Source organism: Macaca thibetana, chromosome 1 (genome assembly GCF_024542745.1).
Source record: "Macaca thibetana thibetana isolate TM-01 chromosome 1, ASM2454274v1, whole genome shotgun sequence".
NCBI classification, from domain to species: domain Eukaryota; kingdom Metazoa; phylum Chordata; class Mammalia; order Primates; family Cercopithecidae; genus Macaca; species Macaca thibetana.
Genome location: NC_065578.1, coordinates 38,137,402 through 38,160,787, shown reverse-complemented (window position 1 = coordinate 38,160,787; position 23,386 = coordinate 38,137,402). Strand labels below are relative to the sequence as shown.

The window sequence follows — 23,386 nt, the reverse complement described above, 5'->3', positions numbered from 1 at the left end:
TGCTCAGCACATTCATAACAAGAAAAAAAAAAAAAGACGCTTTTCGCTAATAGGTGCACGCTGGTTGTTTCCACACCACACCCTGATCAGAAATCAGGTGAGCAAGTCATTAATCATATCTTTTCCCATCAAGTGTTGCTGGCCTGCCCAAGTTGTGGGCATGAAGATCATGCAGGGAAGGGCCTGAAAGAGGACAGGGAGGATCCTTAGACAAATGCTCATTTCCTTCCAGTTTAATCCTCCGTGCTAAAAACAAACAAACAAAAAGAACTAGTTATCAGTTTGGTGTCAGCTGCTAATGAGCTCAGTTTACAAAAAGAAGGAGAATAAGTTTGAAGTATATATGTTTTTCAGTAAAAGGCTTTTAGTGGAAAAAGCAGGATGAGTTGCTGGTTGATGGCACAAGCACATTTTTCGTAAACAGCAGAGAATATAGAAATGCTAACTCTGGGGATCTTGACTGTGTCAGTGCTGAGTCATCTGCATTTCCCATATTATTTTATGCCAGCAGGGCTAAGAAGGCCCAGACAGAAATCACGCATACAAACACCTCCACACAGACATCTCGCCCCCACACAGACATCTGCCTCCTTATGTCCATTACAGTACATAGAAAAGTCCCTCCATTCCCTCCTGGGGCTGCTACATGCGCCACTTTGTGAGCAGGTTCTTCAAGATGTGTCACTGATGCTTGCCAAAGGTGAAGAAAGAACAGGGGCAAAAAGGGGAAGAGTCTGCCATGAGAATCAGAGAAGACCTGGGGGGGTTGCGGGGAGAAGGCAAGGGGTTGAGATTCCTTTTAAGAAACACAGAAATCAAAGAAGAAACTTCTGCTTTGGGTTGTGGCTAGAGGGCTTCTCTAAGACTCAAATTGCTTTCTTGACAAAATTTGCATTTAAATGTTCCCAGGAGATTTTGAAATAATGCATTCTTTTAATGAATGGAAAGCGGGGAAGTCCACATGTTTGGCTGATGTTCCTGTTTTATACAGAGAAAATTTTACAAGGCTAGAGGAACAAAGCCGGCTGACAGGGGGGATGGGAAGAAGGAAGTCTACGAAGGGGAGGTTTTTCGCTTCTTTCAAGCAACAGTCTAAATTTATAGCCAGACCACACAGTCGCAAAAGCTCTGAGCCTTTCTCCTTTTGGTCTTTGATTTTCTTTTGCTCCTGATGGGTGAGACTGCTGCTGCATTTCTAAGAAGGCTGCAATGGGGGAAGCAGAAGGATGTACTCAGAAGGGCATCTAGTGGAGGAGAAGAGTAATGCAAGGAAATTAAAGCCCTTTATCCTTGGTGTTCTCCCAATTAAAGCCTCATCAAATGCCCCTATCCTTAAAGCCCTGCCACTTTCTATTGCTTTCAGCACCTCAAATGTGTTATGTCGCCTCAGGGCCATCCAACCGGCTTTCCTCCCAGATTATAATCCTTCATCACTCTACTTTGGCCTGGCTCACTCCTACCCATGCTTCTGCTGAAATTCCCCAGGGGGAAGCCTTCCTTGACCCCCCCTCCTCCAATTAATAGGTCCTCCTCTACCCTTTGGTAATACTCATCACACTTGAAGTTATGGTACAGTGTCTTTCATCCTTACTAAATCGTAAGCTCCCTGAGGGCTGGGACTGTTTGTCATCTAATTCACCACAGGATCCTTACCACCTAGCAAATGATCTGGCACTGGCACATATAGGGCACTCATTAACTATTTCTTTTTCTTTTTTTGAGACAGCGTCTTGCTCTGTCACCCAGGCTGGAGTGCAGTAGCGCGATCTCGGCTCACTGCAACCTCCACCTCGCGGGTTCACACCATTCTCCTGCCTCAGCCTCCCGAGTAGCTGGGACTACAGGTGCCCGCCAACACGCCCGGCTAATTTTTGGTATTTCTTGTAGAGACGGGGTTTCACTGTGTTAGCCAGGATGGTCTCGATCTCCTGACCTCGTGAACTGCCCACCTCAGCCTCCCAAAGTGCTGGGATTACAGGCATGATCCACCGCACCCAGACAACTATTTCTTTAATGCTGTGCATGGTGGCTCACACCTGTAATCCCAACACTTTGGGAGGCCGAGGCCGGAGGACTGCTTGAGCCCAGGAGTTCAGGACCAGCCTGGGCAACATGGCAAAGTTTGATCTCTAAAACATACATACACACACACACATTTGTTTATTTATTTATTTTTGAGATGGAGTCTCGCTCTGTCACCCAGGCTGGAGTGCAATGGCACAATCTCGGTTCACTGCAACTTCCACCTCCCGGGTTCAAGCAATTCTCCTGCCTCAGCCTCTCCAGTAGCTGGGATTACAGGTGCCCACCACCACGCCTGGCTAATTTTTGTATTTTTAGTGGAGATGGGGTTTCACCTTGTTGGCCAGGCTAGTCTCGAACTTATAACCTCAGGTAATCCGCCCACCTCAGCCTCCCAAAGTGCTGGGATTACAGGTGTGAGCTACCACACCCGGTCAACTATTTCTTTAATGCTATGCATGGTGGCTCACACCTGTAATCCCAACACTTTGGGAGGCCAAGGCAGGAGGATCACTTGAGCTCAGGAGTTCAAGACCAGCCTGGGTAACATGGCAAAATTCAGTCTCTAAAAATATACATATACATACACACACACACACACACACACACACAAGCACACGTATTTGTATATTTAATTTTTTTTTTTTCTTTTGAGACGGAGTCTCACTCTGTCACCCAGGCTGGAGTGCAATGGTACGATCTCGGCTCACTGTAACCTCCACCTCCCGAGTTCAAGCGATTCTCCTGCCTCAGTCTCTCGAGTAGCGGGGATTATAGGCACCCGCCACCACGCCTGGGTAATTTTTGTATTTTTAGTAGAGATGGGGTTTCGCCTTGTTGGCCAGGCTAGTCTCAAACTCCTGACCTCAGGTAATCTGCCCGCCTCAGCCTCCCAAAGTTCTGGGATTACAGGCATGAGCCACCGCACCCGGCCTAAATTTTTGATTAAATGTATGAATGAGTGAACCAGATGATCCTAAAATACTTGGCTGTCTGTGACTACTGACTAGCTGGAAGGCTAGAGTATTTAAGGAGAGAGTATGTTTGTCTCACAGCATCCCTTATTCTAAGTCTGGAATTCCAAGTCTTCCATATTTAGACATCTATCTTCCTTTTCAGGCTGATCTGCTATGACACCCTTGTGTATACCTCGTTTCCCTATAATCAAACTCTGAGGCTTTGCCTAGAATGTCCCATCCCCCAACTCCACCTACTGAAATTTACCTTGAAAGTTCACCCCAAATGACATGAATTTTTTTTTCTATTTATTTATTTAGAGGCAGCGTCTTACTCTATCACCCAGGCTGGAGTGCGGTGGCACAATCTCGGCTCACTGACACCTCTGCCTCTTAGGCTCAAGCAATCCTCCTGTCTCAGCGCCCCCACCAACTAACCCACCAGCAACTAGGACTACAGGCAGGTGCCAACACCCCAGCTAATTTTTGTACTGTTTGTGGAGACAGGATTTCACCATGCTATCCAGGCTGGTCTCGAACTCTTGGGCTCAAGTAGTCAGCCTGCCTCAACCTCCCAAAGTGCTGGGATTACAGGTGTGAGCCTCTGTACCCGGCTTTTTAAAAAAAATTTTTATAGAGACAGGGTCTCACTGTGTTGGTCTTGAACTCCAGGTACATGTACTGTGGATGTTTGTATCACTGCCTCCTTAACCTCCTACTTCATAGGTTCTTGACAGCAAAGACATCTACTTCATCTTTCTTCATCACTGGGCTTAACACAATACTTTGCACGTAGTACATGTTCAATAAATATTTGCTGAAGGAATGGATGCCTCACTGAACTCATATGGGGGTCGGGGGAGGGAGCCAGATCTGATTCAAGACAGTTGAGAATCCAGCTCAATGTCCACTCACTGGTCAAGGGCTGAGGGCACTTCATGTGTAGGGAGAAAAGAGGGAAGTACAAAATTATTTCTCTTTCTGCTAGTGCTCCTTCCTCAACCTCTAGAAAGTTTATTCCCAGCTCTTCTTTGCCTTTGGTTCATACTGCATTATTTTATGTGTTAACTGATGTTTTATAAAGAAATTCTTAGGCCAGGCGTGGTGGCTCATGCCTGTAATCCCAGCACTTTGGGAGGCCAGGGCGGGCAGATCACCTGAGGTAAGGAGTTCGACGCCAGCCTGACCAATATGGTGAAACCCCATCTCTACTAAAAATACAAAAAATTAGCTGGGCGTGGTGGCGGGCACCTGTAATCCCAGCTACTTGGGAGGCTGAGGCAGGAGAACCACTTGAACCCGGGAGGCAGAGGTTGCAGTGAGCCGAGATCATGCCATTGCACTCCAGCCTGGGCAACAAGAGCAAAACTCCATCTAAAAAAAAAAAAAGAAAAGAAAGAAAGAAAAAGAAAGAAAGAAAGAAAGAAAGAAAGAAAGAAAGAAAGAAAAAAGAAAAGAAAAGAAAAGAAGTTCTTTGCTAGTAGTGATTGAGTGATTGTGTGTGTGCACACACATGCACATATTCTTTCCATTCCTCCTTGCAAGAGTAGCTGTCTGCTGTGCCTTTTATATTCCCCAATAGTAGCTGATGCCAGGCACCGAAGGGGCAGCCCCAAACATTATCCTTTGACCAGCTCTTGGAAGAAAATTACCTAGTTCTAGTCTCAGAAGTGAAGCTTGAGCACCAGCCAAAGCTCCCTTTCTGCCCAGCTCCTTGAAATCCTTTCTAAGCTTTGCCTCAAGTTCCCAAATCCGCTCTGGGGTAAGAAGCCTTTGCCTGCTCTCATGCTGCCCTCTTCTGTTCAGAAAGTGCAACATCTCAATTTAAGAGGCCTGGAGGGTGCCAGCCACCCAGGAAGACAAGATCCCTGCCACCAGCAGCTTATCACTATGGCAACCCTCAAAATGGTTACTCAGCCATCTGGGTTACCATAGCAACCGGCCAAGTCGCTCCACCTCAGCCTCTCCCTAGGCCTCTCCCATGGCTCGTCAGAGTCAATTCCAAAGAATCTCCCATGCTTCCTGGGGGAAATGAGCAGAGGCTGGACCCCTGACAGGCAGCTATCCCCAAGGGGCGTGGAAGGCCTCACCGCACCGGCTTCCCGAGGCACAGTGGCGATAATGGGTGTTAAGGCATTCTGTGAACCTTGAAGTGCTACACAGATGTTAGCTGTTATTAAACTACTGTTCCTTGTAATGGGAGAGGCAGTGGGTTGCCCTAGGCAGAGCTAGCACCATTCCAAGTGTGGCCCCTTACTGGCTGGGAGACTTTGAGAAAGTTACCGAACTCTCTGGGTTTCTGCTTCCTCTGCTATAGCACATCTGCCTCCTAAAGTTGTTTTGAGGAGCAGGTCAAATACAGCACATAAGATGCTGAGCACCAAGGCTGTCATTCGGAACCTAACAATAGCAGTTATAAAAGATATTGGCCCCTCTGCTGTCTCCCAGCTTCTTTGTCAGTAAAACTGTTTTTATCTTCACTCTTGAAGGAATCGGGCTAATGTGAGCCCTGCTGAACCACACCCAATCTCCCTTCCTGCTCTGAGGCAGGACAGGGTCTTAACCTGTGGGGGTCCTCTGAGGGAGTCTATACTCTTTGGGGAATTGGGAGGTTCCCCAAACTGTGAGGTGTGGCTTTTGTTTTATCTATGAAACTTCCCTTCACTTGAAACCACAGCTCTCCATCCAACACCACCTCAGGGTAGAAACCTCTAAAGAGGCACTAACAGGCAGCCTGGAAAGAGCACAAATCACTGAGGCCGGGAGAGGCCCTTAAGAGTGGTGGCCACTGCTCTCAGTTGAGATCAGAGTCACGCGAAGCAGTTCACCAGCATCAGGGCAGTCCTGGGGCACAGGCCCCTATGACAAAAACGGAACTCATTCCCTTGATGAATTTTTTTTTTTTTTTTTTTTTTTTTTTGAGACAGAGTTTCGCTTTGTCACCCAGGCTGGAGTGCAGTGGCATGAACATGGCTCACTGCTGCCTCAACCTCCTGGGCTCAAGTGATCCTCTAGCCTCAGTCCCCCAGATAGCTTGTACTACAGGTGCACACCACCGCTCCCAGCTAATTTTTGTATTTTTGTATTTTTTGTAGATATGGGGTTTCGCCATGTAATCCAGGCTGATGTTGAATCCCTGAGCTCAAGTGATCCACCCACCTTGGCCTCCTAAAGTTCTGAGGTTAGAGGCATGAGCCACTGTGCCATCCTCCTGTGATGATGTTAAGGACCTCAGTCCTATTGCAACTCAACTTCAGTCTGTCAAGATTGAATCCTTGAAACTCATTTTTGGGATATTTTGTTTAATTATACTGGCAGAACAGAACCAGATAGACTCTAGCCTACTTCTGTGTGTTATGGGAGTAAAGCCTGAACCTCAAGCTGGAAGGACCAGAGGATCAGCCAAGCAACGCTAGGAGGGATACACTGCCCCTGGAGCCTGAACATCTGGGTGTTAGAATCCCTCATGAAGGCCGGGTGCAGTGGCTCATGCCTGTAATCCCAGCACTTTGGGAGGCCGAGGCGGGTGGATCACAAGGTCAGGAGATTGAGACCATCCTGGCTAACTCGGTGAAACCCCGTCTCTACTAAAAATACAAAAAATTAGCCGGGCGTGGTGGCGTTTGCCTGTGGTCCCAGCTACTCGGGAGGCTGAGGCAGGAGAATTACTTGAACTTGGGAGGCAGAGGTTGCAGTGAGCCAAGATCACACCACTGCACTTCAACCTAAGTGACAGAGCAAGAGTCCATCTCGAAAAAAAAAAAAAGAATCCCTCATGAAGACTCCGGGCAGTAGGTCAGGTGGCAGTGGTTCCAGTCCTCAGACATGGATTCTGAAGCAGATAAACTGGTATATTTACTACTAGAGGAAAGGTAGTATAATATAATGGTTAAAAAGTGAGGGAAGTGAAGGAGTTTGAAGTTGCAGTGAGCTATAATTGTGCCACTGCACTGCAGCCTGGGCAACAGAGCAAGACTCTGTCTCAAAAACAAAAACTGAGGAAGGTAAATGTGATTACTGGAACTTTCTGATTTTTTTTTTTTTTTTTTTTTTTTTTTTTGAGACAGAGTCTTGCTCTGTCACCCAGGCTGGAGTGCAGTGGCACAATCTCGACTCAATGCAACCTCTGCCTCCCAGTTCAAGTGATTCTCCTGCCCCAGCCTCCCGAGTAGCTGGGATTACAGGCATGAGTCACCACATGCAGCTACTGGAAACTTCTTATACGTAACTGGGGAGGGAGAAGTGGGGTTGCAATATATGGATTTTTTGTCCACAGTTCCTGGCTCATAACTTCTATAGCCTTTGTCATAGTTTTCTGCTATAATGTTGAGGCACTGTAGACCTCACAAGCAAAGCAAGTCTTAGAAAACAATCTTTCTGACCTTCTGCCCTCCTTTCACCTGTTTCTTTTTCCTCCCAAAGCAGGACTCAATTTTCCCTGCAATTTTTTTTTTTCTTTTTTAGACAGGGTCTCACTGTGTCACTCAGGCTGGATGATGGTCACGGGTCACTGCAGCCTCAATTTCCCTGGCTCAAACGATCCTCCCACCTCAGCCTCCTGAGTGGCTGGGACCACAGGTATGTGCCACTACACCTGGCTTATTTTTTGATTCTCTGTAGAGACAAGGTCTTACTATGTTGCTTATGCTGGAGTGTAGTGGTACAATCATAGCTCACTGCAGCAGTGACTGCCTGGGCTCAAGGGATCCTCCCATCTCAGCCTCCCGATTAGCTGGGACTATAGGCATGCACCACCACACCTGATTAATTTGTGTGTGTGTGTGGAGATGGTGGTCTCACTATGTTGCCCAGGCTGGTCTTGAACTTTTGGCGTCAAGTGATCCTCCTTCCTCGGCCTCCCAAAGTGCTGGGATTATATGTGTGAGCCACAACTCTCAGGCTTCCCCGACAATTTTTTTTTTTTTTTTTGAGACAGAGTCTCACTCTGTTGCCAGACTGGAGTGCAGTGGTGTGATCTCAGCTCACTGCAACCTCCTTCTCCTGGGTTCAAGTGATTCTCCTGCCTCAGCCTCCTGAGTAGCTGGGACTACAGGTGCACACCACCAAGCCCAGCTAATTTTTTGGTATTTTTGGTAGAGACAAGGTTTCACCATGTTGGCCAGGTTGGTCTCGATCTCTCGACCTCGTGATCCACCCACCTCAGCCTCCCAAAGTGCTGGGATTACAGTCATGATCCACGGCGCCCGGCTGCCTTCCCCCACATTTCTGACTGTAATCATGAGGCCCCTATTTCAGGAGTCTTGCCCCATATCCTGGGGGAAGGAATGCTGCACGGAAAATCCAAGAAGAATCTGAACAGCCAGGCTTTGCTGGGTTTCCACACTGTTAGTGTTAGACCATACCCTTTTTGCCCAATCACATTTCTACATGGTTGTCAACCATGCCTACCCAAGGAAGTCTCCATGAAAGGCCTAAGATTCAGGGAGCTTCCAGGATAAGTGAACGTGTGAAGATTCATGAAGGGTGGCATACAAGGGAGGGCATGGAAGCTCCACATTCCTTCTTCCATACCTTGCCCTCGCCCTCTGCATCTCTTCACCTGTATCCTCTGTATGTTTTCTGGTTTCTGTTTTGTTTGTTTTGAGATCCAGTCTCACTCTGTAGCCCAGGCTAGAGTACAGTGCACAATCTCAGCTCACTGCAGCCTCGACCTCCCAGGCTCAAGCAATCCTCCCACCTCAGCATCCTGAGTAGTTGGTACTACAGGTGCATACCACCATGCCTGGCTAATTTCTTTCTTTCCTTCTCTCTCTCTTTTTTTTTTTTTGAGACAAAATTTCACTCTTCTTACCCAGGCTGAAGTGCAATGGCGCAATCTCAGTTCGCCACAACCTCCACCTCCTGGGTTCAAGCGATTCTCCTGCCTGGCTAACTTCGTTTTATTTTCTGTATAGACAGGGTCTCACTGTATTACCCAGGCTGGTCTCGAACTCCTGGCTTCAAGCAATCCTCCCACCTTGGCCTCTCAAAATGCTGGGATTACAGGTATGAGTCACTGCACCCAGCCAGCACCCCATTTATAGCCAGTCAGTCAGAAGCACAGGTAAAAACAATTTGGGTCTTGTGATTGGCATTAGAAGTGGAGTGGGGTGGGCTAGGCACAGTGGCTCATCACCTTGGCCTCTCAAAATGCTGGGATTACAGATATGAGTCACTGCACCCAGCCAGCACCCCATTTATAGCCAGTCAGTCAGAAGCACAGGTAAAAACAATTTGGGTCTTGTGATTGGCATTAGAAGTGGAGTGGGGTGGGCTAGGCACAGTGGCTCATGCCTGTAATCCCAGCACTTTGGGAGGCCGAGGCAGGTGGATCACCTGAGGTCAGGAGTTTGAGACCAGCCTGGCCAACACGGTGAAATCCTGCCTCCACTACAAATACAAAAATTAGCTGGGCGTGGTGGCACACACCTGTAATCCCAGCTACTCAGGAGGCTGAGACAGGAGAACCAGGAGGCAGAGGTTGCAGTGAGCCAAGATCACACCACTGCACTCCAGCCTGGGCAAAAGAGTAAGACTCTGTCTCAAAAAAAAAAAAAAAAGAAAAGAAAAGAAAGAATCCCTCAGCCGGGTGCAGTGGCTCACACCTGTAATCCCAGCACTTTGGGCGGCCAAGGTGGGCGGATCACAAGGTCAAGAGATTAAGACCATCCTGGCCAACAAGGTGAAACCCCATCTCTACTAAATATACAAAAATTAGCCAGGCGTGGTGGTGCATGCCTGTAGTCCCAGCTACTCAGGACGCTGAGGCAGAAGAATCACTTGAACCCGGGAGGCAGAGGTTGCAATGAGCTGAGATCGCGCCACTGCACTCCAGCTTGGTGACAGAGCGAGACTCCATCTCAAAAAAAAAAAAGAAAAAAATTAGCCAGGCATGGTGGCACGCACATGTAATTCCAGCTACTTGGAAGGCTGAGGCAGGAGAATCGCTTGAACCCAGGAGGCAGAGGTTGCAGTGAGCAGAGATTGCGCCATTGCACTCCAGCCTGGGCAACAAGAGCAAGACACCATCTCCCCCTGCAAAAAAAAGTAGTGAAGTGGGGGAATGTCTTGGGGACTGAACCCTCAAACTGTGAACTCTGATGCTATTTCCTGGTAGACAGTGTCATAATTAAACTGGGGACACCCTGCTGGTGTCCACTGCAGAACTATTGTTTAACTTGCTGGTGGGGAGAAATCCTCACATATATTGGGGTCACAGAAGTCTTCTGTGTTGATTGTTGAGTAAGAGAATAGAAAAACAGGAACTAGTCGGGCGCGGTGGCTCACACCTCAGCACTTTGGGAGGCCCAGGTGGGCGGATCACGAGGTCAGGAGTGCAAGACCAGCCTGGCCAAGATGGTGAAACCCCGTCTCTACTAAAAAATACAAAATAATTAGCCGGGCATGGTGTCACGTGCCTGTAATCCCAGTTACTCGGGGAGCTGAGGCAAAGAATCGCTTGAACCCGGGAGGCGGAGGTTACAGTGAGCTGAGATGGTGCCATAGCACTCCAGCCTGGGCAACAGAGTGAGACTCCGTCTCAAAAAAAAGAAAAGAAAGAAAAAGAAACAACAGGAACTGTGTTTTTTCCACTGACAGGAGTGTATGAATGAAATAAAATTGGCCATGAATTGATCATTCTTGTTTCTGGGTGATGGGAGTACTATTCTCACTACTTTAGCATATTTGAAATATCCTGAAAAGTGCCAGGGCTTTGGAGTTAGGCAGACGCGAAACTCAGCACTTGAATAACTCCAAAGAGCATATTGTACATGTTGAGGGCCAGGGGGCGCCATGCACATTAAGTAATGCTGAATCCCAGCTCCATTATTTGGTCAATGTATAACCTCAGAAAAGTTCCTTAACATGTCTGTTGAGAATAGCAACTACTTCCCAGGGTTCTATGAGGATTAAATGATGTATGTAAAATGCCTGGCACACATCTAGGACTCTACACAGTGGCTTTACCAGCTATTATTCACCGGAAGATTCCAGCTGGCACCAGCTCTCAGGCGCTCCTAAACTGAGTCCAGAGACTCCCCAAACCACCCTCTAGATTCTTTAGTTCCTAATTCTCACCAGCTCTTCTCTCTTCATTTTCCTTCTTCCCTTTCTACTAAAGCCAAAGAAAAGAGAGCAAGAATAGATGCAAACCACCGGGAAGTGCCCTGTCTCTTCAGGTTGTCCTGGCTAATTCGTATTTCTTTTCCCAGCTCCAGAAGAAATGCTATCATTGCTCTAAGCCAGGGAGGGGCAGGAGTAGAAGTCCCTTCCCTTTCAGAACTTCCTCAGAACTCTTTGGACTTGCACCGTAGCTCAGCTCATGCCGCATTCTAACTGTCTTCATAGGCAGGAGCTGGGCTCTGAAGTGCAGTCTGAGCCTAGAACAAAGTAGCCCTAGGGATATTTGTTAAATAAGCAAGTGTGTAATCAGTGAATAAGCAAGGGGATAAATCAGCACATTCATGAATCTATGAACAAATGTATGAGTGAATTAATGATACTAATGAAAAGAGCTAATATGTATCAAGGGCAGCCAGGTACAGTGGCTATAATCCGAGCACTTTGGGAGGCCAAGCCGGGCAGATCATCAAGACCATCCCAGCCAACATGGTGAAACCCATCTCTACTAAAAATACAAAAATTATCTGGGCGTGGTGGCGCGCACCTGTAGTCCCAGCTACTCCAGAGGCTAAGGCAGGAGAATCGCTTGAACTTGGGAGGTGGAGGCTTCAGTGAGCCAAGATCGCGCCACTGCACTCCAGTCTGGCGACAGAGCGAGACTCTGTCTCAAAAAAAAGTATTAAGGGCTGACTATATAGCAGGAACTGGGCCAAGCATCCTACTCCCAGCTACCTCATTTAATCTACTGTGCAAGTCTCTGAGGTAGTGGTCTTGTTCCCCCATTTTAACAGTATCAGAAACTGAGGCTCAATTAGGTTACTAACATCCCAGGGTCACCCAATTAGTAAGTGAGCAATGGAAACTAGGACTCCAGCTGACTCCCAAAGCCAGTCCTTTGCATGAATGAATGGAAGAGTAAGCACATGAGGAAAGGTGTGAATAAGCCAGGGAGGGCATCCCTGGAGACACCCACTGAGGCCCGAGGCAGAATCCTCCCCTGACCACAAGGCAAAAGCCTGGTATCTTCTGGGGTAGGGGTGGGGCACAGCTTAGGACAGAAGCTTCAGCCCATAATCATCACCCTTCAAGTTATAGGGACTTCAGACCTTCCCTGTAGCAGCATCCCAGATCCAGGCAGAGAATCCAGCAAGGAGCACCCATTCTGCTCCTACAGGAAAGCCAAGACAGAAGAAGAGGCTGGCAGGCTTCTAACTGACAGGTGGCAACAGGCAGTGACAGGGCCAAATCATGGCAGGCCCTAGCCACAGCAACCAGAAAGAGGAGGCCAGCCAGCATCCATATAACATTTTAGTGATGATGGATCTGTTCACAGACCTTTCCTCAAGGGCAGTACTGCTGAAGTAAAGAACAAGTGCAGTCCTAGATCTTGCTGCAGTGTCAGCTACTCTGGTGGCATCTAACCCCTGAGCCCATGAGACTGAGAAATGATGGACTTCCACGGTCCCCAAAGTAACCAGTCCTTCCTCTGCATTCCTACCTTCAGCATAGGCTTCTCCCATAACAAACAGAAAGGCATGAGCCAAACTGCCATTCCATACCTTTCTCTATGTCACCTAGGAAGTCACTAGAAAAGCATGATGGCGTTAAGACGACATTACACCTTGCAATCCAGAAACCACCTTCCCTCACCATCTGGGGTCCCACAGGGGCCCTGCACCTCAGAGAAAGGACAGATTGGCTGTCTTTTCTGCTGCCTGCACAGAATTCTGCCCACGTGGTCATGTTCCAGCCCACAGCTAATGTGACCCAGATTTACTTTCAAAGAGCTGGAGCTGAGCTGGTGGTGTGTAGCTACAATTCATTCTGCCCCACTTTCAGGGCACTCTCCTCTGCTCATCTCTCCTGCTACTGAAACCAAGCTCCAGGACAGGGCCACAGAGACTCTGAGGACACCGCCAGGAAGAAGAGAAGCTGGGAAGGAGGAGGAGCCTTCCTGGATACAAAACTCGAAGAGCCTCAGGGCAAGGAAGGTTGCCAGCTCAGGAGTAAGGATTCCCAATTAGATTGTCTTTAGGGTTCCATTTCCCATCCCTGCATTCCCTTCTTCCCACTCACAGCTTGGCCAAAATAAGCCACTTCCATCTGCTCCCTGACAAAGGCCTAAAGAACAAAGGAAGGGGACAGAAATAAGAGGCTTGGGCCCCTTCTTTGCTGGCCTGGGAAACTGCTGGCCTCCTGAGTCTCCACTGCCTCATCTGGCTGCCAGGGAGGTTACAAGGAATGACACTGCTAAGTGCAGTAACAGGCCATGTGAACCTGTGTTTTTCCAGCACATTCTGATTCTCATTCATCTCCCTTTTACACCCTTCATCACCATCTCCCTTTTACAGTTATGGAAACTGAGGATTCAAGAAGCAAGGTCATTTGCCTAAGTCTTGTGACTCCAGATTCAGTTGTCTCCACAGTGCCTGGCACGTGGCAGGAGCTTACTCCATTTTTTTATTGAATGAATGAATGAGCAGAGACGTGCCTGTGAGATGTCTTCTCAGAGCTCCCAACCTGGAGGAGAGACACATGGGCCCAGAGGAGTAAGCTCCAGCTTTTGACCAAGTAGTGCTCTCATGACTCTCTGTCCCGGGGCAAACAGGGTAAGATGGGACTCCTGACTACAGAGAGCTCCAGAGCTGGTGAGGGAAATGAACCTGGGAACAATGAACGTGACTATAAAGCCAACTGAAACAAGGGCTGTGCAGAGAAACAATTGCCATCTGACTAGAAGACCACAATGGAGCAGATGTTGGGAATGATCATTTCAGCAGCATTTGCTGATACTCCCAGGAATGAATCCCATAGATGATTTCTACTGGCACATAGCTTAATCCCTTTTTTAGTTGAATGAATGAATAAATGAACAACCAGAGAGGGGTCCAGTCCTTAGCTCTGAGTCACTGCGCTCCCCCTTTTCACAACATATACGGGGATATAATTATTTTTTCCCTTCTAACTACTCAAAAAAAAAAAAAAAATAGGGACAGGGTCTCCTAGGCTGGTCTTGAACTCCTTAGCTCTAGCAATTCTCCTGCCTCGGCCTCCCAAAATGCTGGGATTACAGGTGTGAGCCACTACACCCGGCCTTTTTCCCTTCTATCCTCTCCACTAGACTGAGTTCCATGCAGAAGGGACCACATCTTCAGTCATCTTTGAATATCAATGCCAAGGACAGGGAGGGTCCTGATTATGTGATGTTAGACGAATGAATACCTCACTGATGAGTAGTTGGTGGAATCTTCCTGCACCCTACCGTGCCCTAGCCCAAATATGAGCCCTTCTTCAAGATATGTTACTGCCATCTGCAGGAAACTTGTAATAATAAATGTACACGTCTGCAATGACAACAAATGTGATGTGAATCACACCCCCAAGGTTGTGCAGTGTACAGCCATGTGACACCCTGTCTTGTACCCTGTTCTCAACATACTCCTCACAGGTCCCAAGGGATACATCATTTCTTCCTCTCTTTGTTTCTACCCTTTGGGGTTGTACTCCTTGCTAGACTAAGCTCCCTAGCGCCCCACTTCCTTGTTGCTCCCCACCATTAAGTAAGAATATTTCTACTGCTCTTCACTAGACAGAAAGCCAGAGGGGAAGAGGCAAATTTTCCAAGATCTTTGTCTCTCCCCTTTCCTGTTTCTATAGACCAGGATCCTGAGGCCTTTCCCGGAAGTGACCAAGTCTCTCAGATGAGTGTGGAGATTTAGACTGTCAACTACAGAAGATTCAGACTGGCCTGGTTGCCAGGTATTGCCCAAGGAAATAGAAATAACAATGTACAGGGACGTGTGCAGTGGCTCACGCCTGTAATCCCAGCACTTTGGGAGGCCGAGGCAAGCAGATCACCTGAGGTCGGGAGTTCAAGACCAGCCTGACCAACATGGTGAAACCCCATCTCTACTAAAAATACGAAAATTAGCTGGGCATGGTGGTGCACGCCTGTAATCCCTGCTACTTGGGAGGCTGAGGCAGGAGAATTGCTTGAACCGGAAGATGAAGGTTGCGGTGAGTTGAGATCGCGCCACTGCGCTCAGCCTGGGTGGCAGAGTGAGACTCTGTCTCAATAAAAAGAAATAGCAATGTACTTGGAGTTAGAAGATCTGTGTTTACCAGTCCTGTGTAACTACAGGCAAGTCCCTTAAACCTTCTGAGCCTCGGATGCTAACATATGTCCTGCCTAACAGAGTTATTTTGAAATCTCTGTGTAAACCATAAAGCTGATAAACAGAAACAAGACACTTTCATTAGTGACTCTTGTTACATTTGAATGTGGCTGGGCTTAGGGAGTGGAGAATATGGCTGGCAAAGAAGAAGGAGAAACAAATGGAGGGAAAGGATGAGAATAGGAAGATGGGCAGAAGAACAAGGTTCAGCACCCTAAAACCTGTTTGAAATCAGCAGGTTTCTCAGCCCCAACATCCCTCTCTATTCTGACATGTGTGACCACCAGGCTTGCCCCAACGGGCCTCTCAAGCAAGGGCGAGGCCCTAAGACCAGCTCAGGACACGGAGTGGGCCAGGGAAAGGGAAGCTCTCTATTTGGTAAGAGTGATTCAGACACCCCCACTTGGCTTCATAAGCAAGATCCAGGGGGAGGAGAAAATTGCACAGGCCACAGCTGGCTTCCAGTGTAAGACTGATTTCATTTCCTCCCACAATTAAAGTTCTGCTTCAGAGAGCTTCAGAGCATCCGGGGTCTCCCAGACATGCCCCTCCTGCACCTCCTGTGAAGGAGTTCCTGCAGAGCTAAGGCTGCCTTTTCCATTACTCTGGTGGAGCCCCCACAGCATTCTAAAATCACATGAAGATTTCAGCAAGACCCTAAAGTCGCAGTCCCGCCTCGTCTCTGCTGCTTCTCTCCTCTCCTGCTAAAGAAACACGCCCAACTGCAGTGCACAAGTTATTTTTAACTGTGGCAGTCTCCCCATTTTCAGCCTCACTGGCCCAGCCCCCTCCTCAAAAGAGGCATTCAGCAGTGTCAGGATGCAAAGGAGATCAGCATCTCTGCCAGAAACACAGCACAGCGCAGCACCTGCCATCCCTTTGCTCAGTTGACCCAGCAGGTCCTTAGGAGCCTTGCCTGTGTAAAATTAAGCCTCCTTGAGTCCACTCCACTTCTATTCTAGACTCCAAATCTGAAGCAGCAGGCAAATCATCCCGTGGGCCTCCTCAGAGAAGACTGGAAGTGGAAATCATCACAAAGCAATCTAAGTATGCATGAGTGATGAGTGATAGAGGCAGAGGGTATAAAGAAGGAAGAATGAGACAGCCCACTCTGTCTTCAGGAGAAAGAGGTTTACGAGTCTTCAGGGCCCTGAGTTATGGCCCTTCAAGACTGGGGACAAGTAAAGCCCTTCCTGCACCCTAGGGACAGCTCTAAAATTCTGTTACTGGCTGATGCTGCAGGCCCAAAGGTTTTGAGAAGGACTTCCTCCAAGGACTCCTCGTTGCCCACTAGAAAGAGCTCAAACTCTCCCTCCTGCCTTCTAGACCCCACTGCTGTCTCCTCACTTGGAGCTCACTCCCTCTAAAGTCCTTTCCTGATTACCTGAGCCCACATAAGCCTTTCTCTAACTTTCTGTTACAGCTCAGTGCCTGTTTCTGGATCACAATCTGTCACATCACATAATATCCTCAAAACACTCATTCAGCATTCATTCAGTCGTTCAATACCGGTCGATCTCTAGCATGCACAAGGCCCTGTGCAGCCCTCAGGGACTCAAAACATAAGACACGTCCCAAATTGCTCACTGTTCTTTTTTTTTTTTTTTTTTTTTTTTTTTTTTTTTTTTTTTTTTGATACGGAGTCTTGCTCTGTTACCCAGGCTGGACTGCAGTGGCCGGATCTCAGCTCACTGCAACCTCCGCCTCCCGGGTTCACGCCATTCTCCTGCCTCAGCCTCCTGAGTAGCTGGGACTACAGGCGCTCGCCACCTCGCCCGGCTAGATTTTTGTATTTTTTAGTAGAGACGGGGTTTCACCGTGTTAGCCAGGATGGTCTCGATCTCCTGACCTCGTGATCCGCCCGTCTCGGCCTCCCAAAGTGCTGGGATTACAGGCTTGAGCCACCGCGCCCGGCCCCAAATTGCTCACTGTTCTAAGGGAGTGATGGGCACCCTGTGGGTTAACTGCTACATTGAACAAGGGAACATGGAGGAGAGAAAAGTATGACTGCTAGAGCGGAGGAGGAAGCTTTGGATACCACTGGGGGCATTAAGGACAGAGGAGGCGGCACTTAAAAGAGGAGGAGGGTTTACCAGCATCTTGCAGAGAAGAAAATTAAAGCGTGGTGGTTTCATCCTGCAAGATGCATCCCTTTGGGGGGCAAGTTACAGTGTACTGTGGCAGGGAAATTGGGGGTAGAGGTGGTGGCAGGTGAAGCTGAAGAGGTAAGTATTTTTGATTGGTCTTTATGCTGAAGCCTTTATTCTGCAGGAAATTAGGAGCCAAAGGTGGTTTTTAAGCAGCTGAGTAATAGAATTAGGTTTGTATTTTATTTTATTTTTTATTGTATTTTTAATGAAGTGTTGTACGGGCAAAACTTCATTTCATAAAATAGAATATGTGTTATTGAGGTTTGCATTTTAGAAAAAAAATACTCTATTAGTCATGTGGAGGATAGTGGCAAGACTAAGAGAGGAAGAGCTATTAAACGCTCATTGGAAGGTCCAGGTGAGAGATGACACAGTGGAGGGGGTGGCTGTATTATTTGAGGGACACAAAGAAGGTAGCAGTATAGGCCTTGGTGATGGCTTGAAAGCGGGTGATGTCACTGAATTAGCTGCAGGCACTGCTCTATCTTCCTATCTGTACTGTAGCACCAACACCCTGCTGAGATGCTGAGCACACTTCGGGGAGGCAGCTGTGGATGCCTTCAGTGGAAGCATCTCCTTTATTGAGCCAAAAACTGTGCTAAGGGCTTTCCACACAGTATCTCATCTCACCTTCAAGGCATCCCTGCACAGTGGGCATTCTTAAAGAAAGTGACACTGAGATAGAATAAGGGACTTGCCCAGAGTCACACAGTTGGTCAGTGGCAGGGCCACAATCCAGCACCCTACCCTCTCTGATTCCAAAGCTTACACTCATAACTACTGCGCTGCACTGCTGCTTGGCAAACAGCTGGGCACATCCCACCACAGGAGGTAGCCCCAGCCTTCACACTGTGTTAAAGGTCAGCATGTACACCACTTTTGGAAGGCAATACAAGTAAAACTGTGGTCTCCAAGGATTTCATTATAAGGAAATAACAAAAGTCAAATCATTCTTAACCATGTTCTCAGCAGCATCTTCTAATATAGCCAAAAAGTGAAAAAAGAGTAGGATTTAGAAAATCATGAAATAGTAGACAGCTTTTAGAAATGGTAACTATAAAGTCTAAAGTGCAATATGGAAAATCTTTTTAATATAAGAGTAACTAAAAAGAGTCAGCTGCAGAATGGTACCTAAGCCATGAAGGCAACTGCATAGAAAATATAACCAAATGGAGACAAAGACAGGGAAGAAGGTGCAGAAATGAAAACAGGTCTCATATGAGCACAGGGGTGGCAGATTTTCCTCTTTAGAGTTTTTCGTTAATGTTATTTCAACATCTTTCCAAGAATAATAATAACAAATCAGATTATGGCTGCTTTGTCAGAAACCCTGGTGAGGACCCCTCAGCTCCCCACACAGCTGCTGCACCCTGGCCCATTCCTCCCTCACACCCACACCATCCAGCCTGCTGGGGGACCTCTCTTACCAGCGACTCTAACCACAGCACGCTCTGCAGGGTCCAGCACCGAATCCTGGCTTTTCCGCTTTTTCTGCTCATGCAGTGGCAGGTTCCAGGGCAAGGTGTCCCCTGGGGGACAGGGAGACAGGCTCCCTGACCGCTCGCTCCTGTAAGATCGCTCACTCCGACAAGACCGCTCACTCCGACATGACCGCTCACTGAGCGTCTCTTCATCTGAGGAAGACATGGCCCAGGTGGGGGCTGCCGCAGGAGGGCCTGGGAGCCCAGGGAGAAGTGATCTGAAGGAGAAAGGGTTGAATGTGAGCAGACACAGACAATGATCCCATAAGGAACACTGGGACTTGGGAAGCAGAGGTTCTAGTCCTGCCTATCTGTACCTCGGTTTCTTCACCTGGAAAATGGGATGAAGATAATACATCCCAAAACTAATTCACGAGGTTTGGGGGATATTATATGTGATGATGTCTATAAATCTTAAAAACATCATGTAAAAGTTAGCTCCTATTCCTAGGAACTATTATTATTGCTATTTGGCACATTTGGAGGATTAAGCTCACAGATCGCATGACAGAACGCTGTGGGTTTAAATTCTACTCCATTTACTAGCTGTGTGAGCCTGGAGAAGCCATTTAATCTCTCTGAGCCTCAGCACCCTCACCTACAAAATGGGGATGACGATAGTTAGAACCTAGCCCTATCGGGTTGGGTTCTGCATGTAAAGTGCTTAATCCTGCATGTAAAGTGCTTAATAGTGCCTACTGCCCAGTAAGCACTCAATACACAGTACCTATTATTATATTCCTGTTCTACTTACCTCCCAGGAATGCTATAAGGATAAAGTGGGGCAACAGATGGGAAGTATTTTCAAAAAGCTAAAGCATGATCTCAATAGCAGGCATGAAGCAAACCATGGGCTAGAATAGGCAGAAATTCCCTGGTTTCTCCCACTCTGTTTCCAGCAGATATATTAGAAAATGTACTAGACTTGAAGTAAGACAGACCTGGGTATAAATTCTGGTTTGGCCACTTACAATTGCTGTGATCTTGGGCAAGTCACTTCACCTCTCTGAGACTCAGTTTCTTCATCTGCAAAATGGGGGTAATATTCCACCTCAGAGGATATTTAAAGAACATTGTCAAATGCAAATATAGCACTGGTTGATGCCATGCATGGCACCCAGCAGGCATTAGATTAAATGTTCATTTGCTTATTCCAAGGGCTGTTGTGGGAATAAGTGGCACAGCATGAGGATGGGGTGGGGGGATAGGACAGAAAGTCCATTTTTTCTGGTCAGTTTAGCTAGTGGAGAGGGTTGAGTGAAAATACAATTGCTCTAAGGCCAGCTGGGCTCCACCAGCCAGACTGGGCAGCCTTCCCTCAGCCAGGTCAAGCTCGCTTCCCAGAACCATCTGCTACACACAGCCCACCATGCCAAGGGCTCCATCAGAGCGCGAATGGTATGTGCCTTCAGCTACCAGCCTTCCTACAGGTCCCAAAGCCAACCCGTGTACCCAACTCTGACTTTGGCTGTAGGGTCCAGGGAGGGCAGGAGCTGTTGATTTTCCCTTATGGGGAATACCTGCACACAGGGCTATGTAGAGACAGCAAGGTAGCCTACATGGCTAGACACAATGGGTCTGTGACCACAGCTCCTCCGGGATTCTCGATTCTCAGCCTAGAGGTAGCAAGGGACAGAGACAGCCTCCTGGGTCATTGGCAGATCCCCACCATAAGCACAGAATTCAAAGAGATAACAAAAGAAACATAAAAACGGTGTAGGAGGCCTGTAGGCAGCCTCGGGCAGCAGAGCCTCCCTGCCAGGGCACCCCTTGTGCCAGCAGCATGTGGGCCCTCTTCCCAAGGAACATCTAGAAGGGATCTAGCCACAGGAAGCAGAAAGGAAAGGACCCAGGGTCCTGGCACAGCTTTGCCCTTTATCCTAGCACTTACCCCTCCTCCCATTACCTTCTGGTGCCAGGGCTGAAGCGACAGCCTCAACCTCTGGGAAACTCAGGCCAAGCTTCCATCCCTACCCTTAGCCCGGGGGCAGAAAAAATGCCCCTCCTCTCAGACCACCTGCTTCATCCCAGAACCGCCCATTCCTCTCCAAGACACCCATTTCACTACAAAGGCCGGCTCTCCCAAGGCCTCCTCCCGGAGAAAGCGTCCCTTTTAGGCTCTACCCCGTCAATTTCCGGCCGCTCACAAACACTCGTTTGACCTCCGGGCTCCCGCCCGACCCTCGGTCACCTGGGTCATTCCATCAATCCCCGAGATTCACAGAAGCGCCCGCCCATGCCCCAGCCCACCCGCTAGGCCGCAGGCCGGTCGGCGACAGGCACCTCACCAGGTGCTCTCACCCGCTGCGACCCTCCCCACCTGGCCCCCACCCGCTTCCCCACGGTGGAGGAGGGGCGCGCCCGCGAGCCTGGAGCGACGCGGGTGGGTCCGCGTGCCCGCCAAGCGTGGCTGACAAAGAGCGGGGACGCGCGACCGAGGACTAACAGGGCGCTGGGGCCAGCGGCCGAGCCCTGGGGCCGGGAAGCGACCTTCCCCGCCCAGCCCTGCCGGCTCCCGAAGGTCCGGCGCCGGGCCCCGGCAGGGCTCCGTGTCCCATTTTACCGGGGAACACGCCTCCCTTCCACCCTGGCAGCGCCTGCACAGGGGAAACCCCAGCTCCGCGTCTTCACCGCTCCCCGGCTCCGGCCGCGGGGGCTGCAGGTGCGAGGCCCGCACGGCAGCTGTGCCCGCGCCTGTCAAGCCGCCTGTCCACGGCCGCCGGCTGCCGGGGGCTGGGGCGCGGCCGCCTGGGGCGATCAATCACTGCACCCCGCGCACCGGGTAGGGCGCCTGCATCCAACCCCGCGCCCCATGCCTTACCCTGGGAGCCGAAGGAGGAAGAAAACGGACCCGCGGCGGCAGCGAGCTGGAGCTCAGTCGAGGGGAGCGTGGCGGAGCCGAGGGGAGCGGCTCCCACAATGGCCGAGCTCGCGGCGCCGAGCCCCCCGCCCCCCGCGCCCTAGCGGCAGCGGCTGAAGCAGAGCCGGCGCAGCCGCCCAACCCGCTCCCCCACTCCCAGCGCCGACGCCGCCCCCCGCCCCCCGATGCGCGCTCCCCCCGCCCTGCACCCCACCCCTGCGCTTCCGCTCGCCCCGCGCTCCCCTGCCTGTCCGTCGCCCCGCGCCCCCTCCGCACTGACCCCGCGTCCTCTTGCCGCCTCCAGGCGGTCCCTCCCCTCTGCAGCTCCTCCCCGGTGGCCTCCGGTGTCCCCCCCAGGCCAACCACACCCCCAAATTCCCCGCCTTCTGCTCCGCGACCTCTCCGCCCCGGCCCCGCGGCCGCTCGCTGACCCGGGGCCAGCTCAGCCGGCCCGCCCCCTTGGAGTTCCTCACCGTCCCCAAGTCGCTCTCTCAGGCTGCCGAGCTGTCCGTCTGCCCAGACCCCGATTCTCAAACAACCCTTTTCCATGCCCACCCCGCTTTCGCCGGTTTCCCTTAAACCCACATTCCGTCCCCGCCCTTGGCGCTCCTGCTCCAGCTGCCGGAGAGCGTCCTGCAGATCCTGCGGGAACTATAGGCCCACCTATCCTCTGGGCTTCTGGAACTGAATGGAGGGACCTAAAGAAGGCCTCATCTTCCCCGCAGGGTAAAGAGCAAAAAAGAACCAGGCCCCAACGAGGGAACTCAGTCTCTTTAGACAGCTCTAGCCCCAAGTGGAGCCTTGGAAGAGGCTTTATCCACCGAGGAAGCATTTATTGAGCTCCTTCTGCACGCACGATCTAATGATACACAAAACAAGAGGCAGGAGTCCCTTCTATCCTCTCCTAGGACGGATACGTGAATGTTTCCAGAGAGAGAGGGAATGTGTCTAAAGTCATTCCACTTAGTAACCTGCATAGCAACAGCTACCATATGGGCGTGTCTCCTGGTGACTGTGTCAGGCGCTTTACCTGGACCACGCCAAATCCAGTCCTCACAACCCTGTTCATTCATTCAACAAATATGTGCTGAACATCTATCCGGTGTCAGACCGCATGCAGGATACTGAAGATAGAGTGTGAGCAAGATGCATTTCATCCCTGCCTGTTGACCACGGGCTCACAGTCCAGCAGGAAAGATGGATGCATCCCATGAGGCAGTATTATTTCTAATGTATAGATGTAGAACTGAGATGATTTCCTCAAAGTCATGTAGGGAGAAAGTGGATGGTCCCAGGACTGGAGCCCTGTCTTCAGATTTCACATTCTGTTATTTTTCACCATAATGATTGGGAGAAAAAAAATGTGTTGGAGCAATTTACAAAGGTCCTTGAGCTAAGAAATTTGGCCTAAACTGGCTGGGCGTGGTGGCTCACGCCTGTAATCCCAGCGCTTTGGGAGGCTGAGGCTCACAGATCACCTGAGATCGGGAGTTCGAGATCAGCCTGAGAAACATGGAGAAACCCTGTCTCTACTACAAATACAAAAAAATTAGCCGGGCATTGTGGCGCATGCCTGTAATCCCAGCTACTCGAGAGGCTGAGGCAGGACAATCACTTG

The 23,386-nt window shown here is 49.5% G+C and overlaps 2 protein-coding genes across 2 annotated transcripts in view; one reads left to right on the top strand and one right to left on the bottom strand.

Moving 5' to 3' along the window:
- Positions 1-23,386, top strand: part of MYCBP (MYC binding protein) — a 657,065-nt gene that overhangs the window by 400,476 nt on the left and 233,203 nt on the right. The window lies entirely within an intron of this gene.
- LOC126961198 (microtubule-actin cross-linking factor 1-like) lies at positions 965-21,093 on the bottom strand. Its single transcript, XM_050801323.1, has 3 exons — positions 19,880-21,093; positions 18,855-19,126; positions 965-1,244 (listed from the first exon to the last, which is right to left on the bottom strand). Exons 2-3 carry the CDS (start codon positions 19,072-19,074, stop codon positions 1,099-1,101), a joined length of 366 nt encoding a protein of 121 aa, XP_050657280.1. The 5' UTR covers positions 19,075-19,126; positions 19,880-21,093; the 3' UTR covers positions 965-1,098.